Source organism: Oncorhynchus clarkii, chromosome 15, assembly GCF_045791955.1.
Source record: "Oncorhynchus clarkii lewisi isolate Uvic-CL-2024 chromosome 15, UVic_Ocla_1.0, whole genome shotgun sequence".
Taxonomy (NCBI): domain Eukaryota; kingdom Metazoa; phylum Chordata; class Actinopteri; order Salmoniformes; family Salmonidae; genus Oncorhynchus; species Oncorhynchus clarkii.
Window position 1 is genome coordinate 10,965,517 of NC_092161.1, and position 12,140 is coordinate 10,977,656.

At 42.3% G+C, this 12,140-nt stretch overlaps 1 protein-coding gene across 1 annotated transcript in view; it reads left to right on the forward strand.

Moving 5' to 3' along the window:
- Positions 1-12,140, forward strand: part of LOC139366903 (neuropilin and tolloid-like protein 1) — a 217,363-nt gene that overhangs the window by 128,464 nt on the left and 76,759 nt on the right. Inside the window, exons 5-6 of the mRNA XM_071104647.1 lie at positions 10,950-10,991; positions 11,364-11,491. Of these exons, the coding sequence (XP_070960748.1) occupies positions 10,950-10,991; positions 11,364-11,491 (170 nt within the window). The remainder of the gene's footprint in view (positions 1-10,949; positions 10,992-11,363; positions 11,492-12,140) is intronic.

Here is a 12,140-nt window from a genome sequence, read left to right on the forward strand (position 1 = left end):
GGGCTCAGCTTGCTTGGTTGGGTCCAACACCAGCTGACTGAGAGGGCTCGTTTCTGGGCTCAGCTTGGTTGGTTTGGTCCAACCCCAGCTGACTGAGAGGGCTCGTTTCTGGGCTCAACTTGGTTGGTTGGGTCCAACACCAGCTGACTGAGAGGGCTCGTTTCTGGGCTCAGCTTGGTTGGTTGGGTCCAACCCCAGCTGACTGAGAGGGCTCGTTTCTGGGCTCAGCTTGGTTGGTTGGGTCCAACACCAGCTGACTGAGAGGGCTCGTTTCTGGGCTCAGCTTGGTTGGTTGGGTCCAACACCAGCTGACTGAGAGGGCTCGATTGGTTGGTTGGGTCCATCACCAGCTGACTGAGAGGGCTCGATTCTGGGCTCAGCTTGGTTGGTTGGGTACAACACCAGCTGACTGAGAGGGCTCGATTCTGGGCTCAGCTTGGTTGGTTGGTTCCAACCCCAGCTGATTGAGAGGGCTCGTTTCTGGGCTCAGCTTGGTTGGTTGGGTCCAACCCCAGCTGACTGAGAGGCCTCGATTCAGGGCTCAGTTCTTGTTTTTGAAGTGCTTTAAATTGCAGACTTGAATTTGGACTTGAATTTAGATGTAGCCAACATTTTTATGATCTTGTCTGTATTTTCATTTCCGCTGAAAAGCGGCCCAATTCTGCCCTACATGCATTAGTTGGTGTATTTCTCTGGACTTGTAGAATTATACCACAGAATTCTGCATGTAGGGCTTCAATTGGATGTTTGTCCCAAAATTTAAAATCCAGTTTATTGAGTGGCCCCCAAACCTCACTTCTCTAAAGAGCTATTGGTAGGATTACACTGTCAAATATTTGGGTCCAAATTCTAATTGGGATGTTGATTTTGAATAATTTCATTTTTATTGTGTACAATGCTCTGCGGGCTTTTTCTTTGAGTTCATTCACTGCCATATTCAAGTTTCCCCGTGCAGATGTGGTCAGACCAATGATTATGATGACCCGTTTTCTGATCATCTCCAGACAGAAATCATTACATTTCAGGCAGAGGGTAAAGTGCTTCTTTATGGAGATTTCAATGCAAGAACAGGTTCTGAGCCTGACTACACTGATGCGGGGGGTAACCACCACACATTTGGACACCCCTCCTTGTACAGTAACCCTTTTATAAATAATAGGAATAGTCCTGACCAAATACTGAACAAAAATGGGAAGGAGTGCATCTCTGTAGATGGCTTAGGCCTGTACATGCTTAATGGTAGAATCAGAGGGGGCTCTTTAGGTCAGTTTACTTAGGCCTGTACATGCTTAATGGTAGAATCAGAGGGGGCTCTTTAGGTCAGTTTACTTAGGCCTGTACATGGTAGAATCAGAGGGGACTCTTTAGGTTTACTTAGGCCTGTACATGCTTAATGGTAGAATCAGAGGGGACTCTTTAGGTTTACTTAGGCCTGTACATGCTTAATGGTAGAATCAGAGGGGACTCTTTAGGTTTACTTAGGCCTGTACATGCTTAATGGTAGAATCAGAGGGGACTCTTTAGGTTTACTTAGGCCTGTACATGGTAGAATCAGAGGGGACTCTTTAGGTTTACTTAGGCCTGTACATGCTTAATGGTAGAATCAGAGGGGACTCTTTAGGTTTACTTAGGCCTGTACATGCTTAATGGTAGAATCAGAGGGGACTCTTTAGGTTTACTTAGGCCTGTACATGCTTAATGGTAGAATCAGAGGGGACTCTTTAGGTTTACTTAGGCCTGTACATGCTTAATGGTAGAATCAGAGGGGACTCTTTAGGTCAGTTTACTTAGGCCTGTACATGGTAGAATCAGAGGGGGCTCTTTAGGTCAGTTTACTTAGGCCTGTACATGGTAGAATCAGAGGGGGCTCTTTAGGTCAGTTTACTTAGGCCTGTACATTCTTAATGGTAGAATCAGAGGGGGCTCTTTAGGTCAGTTTACTTAGGCCTGTACATGGTAGAATCAGAGGGGACTCTTTAGGTTTACTTAGGCCTGTACATGGTAGAATCAGAGGGGGCTCTGTAGGTCAGTTTACTTAGGCCTGTACATGCTTAATGGTAGAATCAGAGGGGCCTCTTTAGGTTTACTTAGGCCTGTACATGCTTAAAGGTAGAATCAGAGGGGGCTCTTTAGGTTTACTTAGGCCTGTACATGGTAGAATCAGAGGGGACTCTTTAGGTTTACTTAGGCCTGTACATGCTTAATGGTAGAATCAGAGGGGACTCTTTAGGTTTACTTAGGCCTGTACATGCTTAATGGTAGAATCAGAGGGGGCTCTTTAGGTCAGTTTACTTAGGCCTGTACATGGTAGAATCAGAGGGGACTCTTTAGGTTTACTTAGGCCTGTACATGGTAGAATCAGAGGGGGCTCTGTAGGTCAGTTTACTTAGGCCTGTACATGCTTAATGGTAGAATCAGAGGGGACTCTTTAGGTTTACTTAGGCCTGTACATGGTAGAATCAGAGGGGACTCTTACATGTACATGCTTAATGGTAGAATCAGAGGGGGCTCTTTAGGTCAGTTTACTTAGGCCTCTACATGCTTAATGGTAGAATCAGAGGGGGCTCTTTAGGTCAGTTTACTATGGCCTCTACATGCTTAATGGTAGAATGAGAAGGGGCTCTTTAGGTCAGTTTACTTAGGCCTCTACATGCTTAATGGTAGAATCAGAGGGGGCTCTTTAGGTCAGTTTACTTACTGCTCAGCTGTTGGGATAAGTGTAGTTGATTATGCCATCACTGACATTGACCCCTCCTCCATGAGTGCATTTACTATCAGACCACAGACACCATTGTCAGATCACAGACAGATCAACATGTTTCTGAAGAAATGAACCAGCAATACGCATTAAATAAAACAGCCCAATAAACTCTACAACATAAACCAATCGTACAGATGGGCTCCAAACACAGCAGAGAGATTCATTGAAACATTGAACTCAATTGAAATGATGAACTCAATACAGTTCTTCAATAAGTCACAATACCAAAACAATAAAGAATGTGACAATTCAGCTACTCAACACATCAATTGCATATTCCAAAAAGCAGTATTGAAAGCAAATTTGAGAAGAAATGCAACATCAGAAACAAAAAATAAAATGTTTTAGAAAAATGTTTCTCCCTCTCTCCTCTCTCTACTCTCTCTCTCTCTCTATCTTCCTCTAGCTCTCTCTCTCCTCTCTCTCTCTATCTTTCTCTCTCTCTCCTCTCTCTGTCTTTCTCTCTCTTCCTCCTCTCTCTTTCTCTCTCTCTCCCTCTCTCCTCTCTCTACTCTCTCTCTCTCTCTATCTTCCTCTATCTCTCTCTCTCCCCCCTCTCTCTCTCTATCTTTCTCTCTCTCTCCTCTCTCTCTGTCTTTCTCTCTCTTTCTCCTCTCTCTTTCTCTCTCTCTCCCTCTCTCCTCTCTCTACTCTCTCTCTCTCTCTATCTTCCTCTATCTCTCTCCTCTCTCTCTCCTCTCTCTCTCTCTCTCTCTCTCTCTCTCTCTCTCTTCCTCTATCTCTCCTCTCTCTCTCTCTCTTTCTTTCTCTCTCTCTCTCCTCTCTTTATCTCCCTCTCTCCCCTCTCTTTCTCTATCTCTCCTTCTCTCCCCTCTCTTTCTCTATCCCTCATTCTCTCCCCTCTCTCTCCTCTCTGTCTCTGTCTCTCTCCATCTCTCTCTCTCTAGAGTTGTAGACTGAGGCTCTGACAGGATCGCTGTTAGAAAGGAGAACAATAAAATGTACTTGGAGACGGTTTCCACTAGACAAGGTGCTCACGCTGTGCAATCAGCGAGCAGCTGCCACTGACTATGTAGCTGGATCGAGCTTGAGCCAATCAGGGCAAATGCATGGTTTTTATGAGGGTGATGTCCTTAGCTGAACATGGCTTGCGGCGTAAAAAAATATTAAGCACTTGTGTCATCTGTAAAATGAAAGTGAACTGGAGGTTCCACTGTAATACATTTTTTGGACATGTGTAATGCTGTTAGTGGATAAAAAAAACCAAGAAGAAACACACACAGAGCAGTGATGTCATGCGCGTAATGCCTGAAGCTGGTTCAGTAAAGACAATACACACCAGCCATAGAACACGGACATCAGTGGTTAGAGCATTGGACTAGTAACCGAAAGGTTGCAAGTTCAAACCCCCGAGCTGACAAGGTACAAATCTGTCGTTCTGCCCCTGAACAGGCAGTTAACCCACTGTTCCTAGACCAGTTAACCCACTGTTCCTAGACCAGTTAACCCATTGTTCCTAGACCAGTTAACCCACTGTTCCTAGACCAGTTAACCCACTGTTCTTAGACCAGTTAACCCACTGTTCCTAGGCCGTCATTGAAAATAAGAATTTGTTCTTAACTGACTTGCCTAGTTAAATAAAGGTAAAATAAAAATAATTTTGTTTATGTTTACTCACATCTATGGCCAGAACCTGAGGGGAAGGGTTTCCTACCTGTTCCCATAAATGCATTATATCACACAAACAAAAACAAAATCAAAGTGTGTCAGAAGCTTCCAGAAGTAAAAATATATATTACAGAAATATGTTTAGGGAAGGATCGACTTCAGAGCAGTATATTGTATATTGTATATTGTATATTGTATACAGTATATTGTATATTGTATATTGTATACAGTATATTGTATATTGTATATTGTATATTGTATACAGTATATTGTATATTGTATATTGTATACAGTATATTGTATATTGTATATTGTATACAGTATATTGTATATTGTATACAGTATATTGTATATTGTATATTGTATACAGTATATTGTATATTGTATATTGTATACAGTATATTGTATATTGTATACAGTATATTGTATATTGTATATTGTATACAGTATATTGTATATTGTATATTGTATATTGTATACAGTATATTGTATATTGTATACAGTATATTGTATATTGTATATTGTATACAGTATATTGTATATTGTATATTGTATATTGTATATTGTATACAGTATATTGTATATTGTATATTGTATACAGTATATTGTATATTGTATATTGTATACAGTATATTGTATATTGTATATTGTATACAGTATATTGTAATTTTGAAGATCTGTTACAGTTTTATTCGATTGCTAAATGACAGTGGACACAACTGGAGTCACATGTGCAAAACTCTAACTACAGTCTGCACAGCAGCAGTTCATGTGGACCAAACTCTAGTTCGTTTTTCATTGCTTGAACACAGTTTTCAAAACTCTACACACTTATCCCATGACTTTAACCACAACCTGCACAACACTGTGGATTTACAGCACTTTGTTCAAATGCTAACACACTGCTGTCAAAACTGTGAACCACACATTCAAAACAGAATAGATTTCAGCCTTGTGCCTTTCAAACACTGCTGATTGCATATTCAGCTGAAAGGCTAAGCAGGTGTCTTGTTTTAGACTTGTTAGTGAACACACACACATATTACAGTATATATAGGTAGAACTCAGAAAGACTCATTTTGGAAATGGAACAAGGAAGATGGGTTCGTGGAGGGAGAAGGGTGGCAGGGAGAGGGCGGATGCGTGGAGGAAGACAAAGAAGACAAAGAGCTGTTATTTCAGATGAAATAAGGGCTACACTTATAGACCATGTCGTGAACCATGGTCTCTCATTGAGAGAGGCAGGGTTGAGGGTGCAACCCAATCTGCAAAAATCCACAGTGGCATCTGTAATGCGAATTTTCCATCATGCAAACAGGTGAGAGTTACATCCTTACAGTAAATGAAAACATTACAGGAATCTATTTTGTATTGCAATTATAGAATATTTACACAGATATATATTACAGTAAGTTTGACTGTAAAATATATTTTTACAACAGGACCCAAAGGCTGCCCCCAACAGGGGGAAGAGGAAAAATATTTTCAGATGCGCAGGAAAATGCTATTGTTGACATGGTTGTTGTCAACAATGCAATAAAACTGCGGGAGATTCAAGATAGAGTGCTGGCTGATAATGATATATTTGAAAATGTTAATTCTGTCAGCACAACAACTATTGCTCGAGTCCTAAAGAAACACCAAGTTACAATGAAACACTTATACACTGTACCGTTCGAGAGAAACAGTGAACGGTTAAAAGAGCAAAGATACCAATACAGTGCCTTGCAAAAGTATTCGGCCCCCTTGAACTTTGCGACCTTTTGCCACATTTCAGGCTTCAAACATAAAGCTATAAAACTGTATTTTTTTGTGAAGAATCAACAACAAGTGGGACACAATCATGAAGTGGAACGACATTTATTGGATATTTCAAACTTTTTTAACAAATCAAAAACTGAAAAATTGGGCGTGCAAAATTATTCAGCCCCCTTAAGTTAATATTTTGTAGCGCCACCTTTTGCTGCGATTACAGCTGTAAGTCGCTTGGGGTATGTCTCTATCAGTTTTGCACATCAAGAGACTGAATTTTTTTCCCATTCCTCCTTGCAAAACAGCTCGAGCTCAGTGAGGTTGGATGGAGCGCATTTGTTAACAGCAGTTTTCTGTTCTTTCCACAGATTCTCGATTGGATTCAGGTCTGGACTTTGACTTGGCCATTCTAACACCTGGATATGTTTATTTTTGAACCATTCCATTGTAGATTTTGCTTTATGTTTTGTATCATTGTCTTGTTGGAAGACAAATCTCCATCCCAGTCTCAGGTCTTTTGCAGACTCCATCAGGTTTTCTTCCAGAATGGTCCTGTATTTGGCTCCATCCATCTTCCCATCAATTTTAACCATCTTCCCTGTCCCTGCTGAAGAAAAGCAGGCCCAAACCATGATGCTGCCACCACCATGTTTGACAGTGGGCATGGTGTGTTCAGGGTGATGAGCTGTGTTGCTTTTACGCCAAACATAACGTTTTGCATTGTTGCCAAAAAGTTCAATTTTGGTTTCATCTGACCAGAGCACCTTCTTCCACATGTTTGGTGTTTCTCCCAGGTGGCTTGTGGCAAACTTTAAACGACACTTTTTATGGATATCTTTAAGAAATGGCTTTCTTCTTGCCACTCTTCCATAAAGGCCAGATTTGTGCAATATACGACTGATTGTTGTCCTATGGACAGAGTCTCCCACCTCAGCTGTAGATCTCTGCAGTTCATCCAGAGTGATCATGGGCCTCTTGGCTGCATCTCTGATCAGTCTTCTCCTTGTATGAGCTGAAAGTTTAGAGGGACGGCCAGGTCTTGGTAGATTTGCAGTGGTCTGATACTCCTTCCATTTCAATATTATCGCTTGCACAGTGCTCCTTGGGATGTTTAAAGCTTGGGAAATATTTTTGTATCCAAATCCGGCTTTCAACTTCTTCACAACAGTATCTCGGACCTGCCTGGTGTGTTCCTTGTTCTTCATGATGCTCTCTGCGCTTTTAACGGACCTCTGGGACTATCACAGTGCAGGTGCATTTATACGGAGACTTGATTACACACAGGTGGATTGTATTTATCATCATTAGTCATTTAGGTCAACATTGGATCATTCAGAGATCCTCACTGAACTTCTGGAGAGAGTTTGCTGCACTGAAAGTAAAGGGGCTGAATAATTTTGCACGCCCAATTTTTCAGTTTTTGAGTTGTTAAAAAAGTTTGAAATATCCAATAAATGTTGTTCGACTTCATGATTGTGTCCCACTTGTTGTTGATTCTTCACAAAAAAATACAGTTTTATATCTTTATGTTTGAAGCCTGACATGTGGCAAAAGGTCGCAAAGTTCAAGGGGGCCGAATACTTTCGCAAGGCACTGTATGTCCATGTAAGACGTCTGAGGTTACGTACACAGCTATACAAAATATTTACAGTAAAAAAAAACACTAGCATTTCTACAGTAAAACTGTGCACTTACTGTTTTTCAGAGAGTAATGGAGGTGGAAGCACTGGAAAGACCACATTCATTTGTATTTATCGATGAAGCTGGATTTAACCTTGCCAAAACACGGCGCAGAGGAAGGAATGTTATAGGTCAAAGGGCCACTGTGGAGGTTCCAGGCCAAAGGGGGGGAAATATCACCATGTGTGCTGCAATGGCCAATGATGGTTTGCTTCTCAACACACCACTCATTGGCCCATACAACACAGAAAGGCTTATAGCTTTCCTAGAACAGCTCTATGCTCAGCTAGTGCCAGCAGAACAGGGGGAGCCAGTAAGAAACCGCCAAGTTTTTATCATAGTTTGCGATAACGTTGCTTTTCACCACTCTGCAGCTGTCACAGATTGGTTTGCAGCACATCACAGATTTATGGTTTTGTACCTGCCTGCATATTCACCCTTCCTCAACCCAATAGAGGAGTTTTTCTCTGCCTGGAGGTGGAAAGTGTTTGGTCACCACCCACATGACCAAATGTCTATTTTGGAAGCCATGCGTGCCGGATGTGAGGACACGAGTCCAGAGGACTGCCAGGGATGGATAAGGCACTCCAGAAGGTTCTTCCCCAGGTGCATGGCAAGAGAAAACATTAGATGTGATGTTGAAGAAAACCTGTGGCCTGATGCTAGAGAGAGGCAGGATTAGCCCCTCAATTATTTGTTCGAATTACAGTATGAACTTTTAGTTTCTACCTTTTTTTTCTCAGTACTGTAATTCCGTAAATTACTATTGAAGGAAACTGCTAATTTTCATTTACCTTAAAGAATTGTTATGTTCTAAAAATTGTAATAAATCATGTGAAAGAATGTCACTCTTTTCTTTGAAGAAAATATTACTTTGTATGAAGTCACTGAAATTGTTCAAACTGTAAAGATGAAAAGTTTGTATTTTCTGTAGTGGTGTTTGATGCTAGTGTTTTTACTCTCAGTGTGTTCTGAGTGACAGTGTGTGTTATCTCAGTGAGGCGTGTTTTGAGCCATGTGTTAAGAGTTGTGTTGCTTGGAATGAGTTTTGCAGGTGATGTGAACTGTTTAGCTCAGGTGACTGTTGGTAGTGCAGACTGTAGTTAGAGTTTTGCACATGTGACTCCAGTTGTGTCCACTGTCGTTTAGCAATCGAAAAAAACTGTAATAAGTAAACAAGTGTTTGTTAGGGCTGTGACACTGGTTTTTATTTGGATTAGCGCTCAAGGTTTTTAAGATTTTGAATCATTTTAAGAGACTTTTCCTCCACAGATATTCTACTTTCTACTTCACATGAAAAACAACATCTCCTCCCCTTATACAATGATGGAAGGTGTGTGTGTGTGTGTGTGTGTGTGTGTGTGTGTGTGTGTGTGTGTGTGTGTGTGTGTGTGTGTGTGTGTGTGTGTGTGTGTGCACGTGCATCCACGTAAGGTGATGTCAAATCAGGGGACAGCTAGTAGCGGCTAGTTGACCTCCACACACACACATTCTAAATGAGTTTCCATTACCAAGGTATTGTAGTGGCTAGTTGACCTCCACACACACACATTCTAAATGAGTTTCCATTACGAAGGTATTGTAGTGGCTAGTTGACCTCCACACACACACATTCTAAATGAGTTTCCATTACCAAGGTATTGTAGTGGCTAGTTGACCTCCACACACACACATTCTAAATGAGTTTCCATTACCAAGGTATTGTAGTGGCTAGTTGACCTCCACACACACATTCTAAATGAGTTTCCATTACCCAGGTATTGTAGTGGCTAGTTGACCTCCACACACACACATTCTAAATGAGTTTCCATTACCAAGGTATTGTAGTGGCTAGTTGACCTCCACACACACTTTCTAAATGAGTTTCCATTACCAAGGTATTGTAGTGGCTAGTTGACCTCCACACACACACATTCTAAATGAGTTTCCATTACCTAGGTATTGTAGTGGCTAGTTGACCTCCACACACACACATTCTAAATGAGTTTCCATTACCAAGGTATTGTAGTGGCTAGTTGACCTCCACACACACTTTCTAAATGAGTTCCCATTACCAAGGTATTGCAGTGGCTAGTTGACCTCCACACATACATTCTAAATGAGTTTCCATTACCAAGGTATTGTAGTGGCTAGTTGACCTCCACACACACACATTCTAAATGAGTTTCCATTACCAAGGTATTGTGTGACTAGAGAAATGCCCAGAAGGTAGCATGTGACTAGAGAAATGCCCAGAAGGTATTGTAGTGGCATGTGTGACTAGAGACATGCCCAGAAGGTAGTCCTACGACTCAGGCAATCTACTTAACATTATTAAAGTTGTTTATCCAGTGTTCACAAGTTTGCTATCAGATCAGTTCCAGAAGGGAATCTCAAACGCTATGAAACGCTGTTGCTCCCTGCCACTAAGGAAGGTTTTACCTCCCTGCTACTAAGGAAGGTATTACCTCCCTGCCACTAAGGAAGGTATTACCTCCCTGCCACTAAGGAAGGTATTACCTCCCTGCCACTAAGGAAGGTATTAGCTCCCTGCCACTAAGGAAGGTATTAGCTCCCTGCTACTAAGGAAGGTATTACCTCCCTGCCACTAAGGAAGGTATTACCTCCCTGCCACTAAGGAAGGTATTAGCTCCCTGCCACTAAGGAAGGTATTACCTCCCTGCCACTAAGGAAGGTATTAGCTCCCTGCCATTAAGGAAGGTATTAGCTCCCTGTCACTAAGGAAGGTTTTACCTCCCTGCCACTAAGGAAGGTGTTACCTCCCTGCCACTAAGGAAGGTATTACCTCCCTGCCACTAAGGAAGGTGTTACCTCCCTGCCACTAAGGAAGGTATTAGCTGTTTACAACTAAGGAAGGTGTTACCTCCCTGCCACTAAGGAAGGTATTAGCTGTTTACAACTAAGGAAGGTGTTACCTCCCTGCCACTAAGGAAGGTATTAGCTGTTTACAACTAAGGAAGGTATTAGCTGTTTACAACTAAGGAAGGTATTAGCTGTTTACAACTAAGGAAGGTATTAGCTGTTTACAACTAAGGAAGGTATTAGCTGTTTACAGTGTATTATGTCTTATTAAAAATGTATGTCTCTCTCTGTCTTTCTCCTTTCCCTCTATTTTCCTGTTCTCCAGATCCGGATTTTGGAGACCTTGGCGGGCCCCAGCCTCTGCCCTGTAGGTATTTCTCTTTCTCTCTCTTTCTCTCTCTCTCTCTCTCTCTCTCTCTCTCTCTCTCTCTCTCTCTCTCTCTCTCTCTCTCTCTCTCTCTCTCTCTCTCTCTCTCTCTCTTCTCTCTCTCTCTCTCTCTCTCTCTCTCTCTCTCTCTTGTTTTGTATTGTTGTATTATGTTACGTTGTGTTGTGTGTTTTCTGTCTTTGTTCGACTCCCATCATTTGCCTCTGTTCACTGGTGTGTGTGTGTGTGTGTGTGTGTGTGTGTGTGTGTGTGTGTGTGTGTGTGTGTGTGTGTGTGTGTGTGTGTGTGTGCGTGCGTGCGTGCGTGCGTGCGTGCGTGCGTGCGTGCGTGCGTGCGTGCGTGCGTCTCCAGTCTGTGAGTTTGACATGGGAGGACCAGAGGGGATAGTTGAGTCCAATCAGATCACCAGAGATGGAAAAGCGTTAGCTACAGAGGCTGTGGACTGCAAATGGTTCATCCGCGCTCCTCCACGCTCCAAGGTCAGTAACACACACACACTCATGCACACAACACACAAAGTGTCGAGCCGGATACACGCTCCAAGGTCAGTAACACACACACACTCATGCACACAACACACAAAGTGTCGAGCCGGATACACACTCCAAGGTCAGTAACACACACACACTCATGCACACAACACACAAAGTGTCGAGCCGGATACACACTTGTAGACAAAATACATTCTTGTAAATATGTAAATATGTAAATATGTAAATATGTAAATATGTATGCACAGACACATCACCAGAGACCTCACTACTAGTCACTCTTCATGCGGTGTGCTCCAGCGTGGGTCTTGTTATCCCTGGTGTCAGTGTGTGGGAGTTTAGACTGGTGTGAACACTGGAGCACTGACTCCTCCGGAAACACAGCCTGGTGTGTGTTTGTGTGCGTCTGTGCACCGTGGGCATTATATATGTGTGTGTGTGTGTGTGTTAATTCATAAAATTATAGAAAGTGGAGGGAATACCAGAGTATGTCAACGTTTGTGTATGTGGCAGAGAATGGATATGTGTGTGTGTGTGGCGGGGGGGGGGGGGGGGGGGGTGTTGTGTGTAAAAAGTATTTAGTCAGCCACCAATTGTGCAAGTTCTCCCACTTAAAAAGATGAGAGAGGCCTGTAAT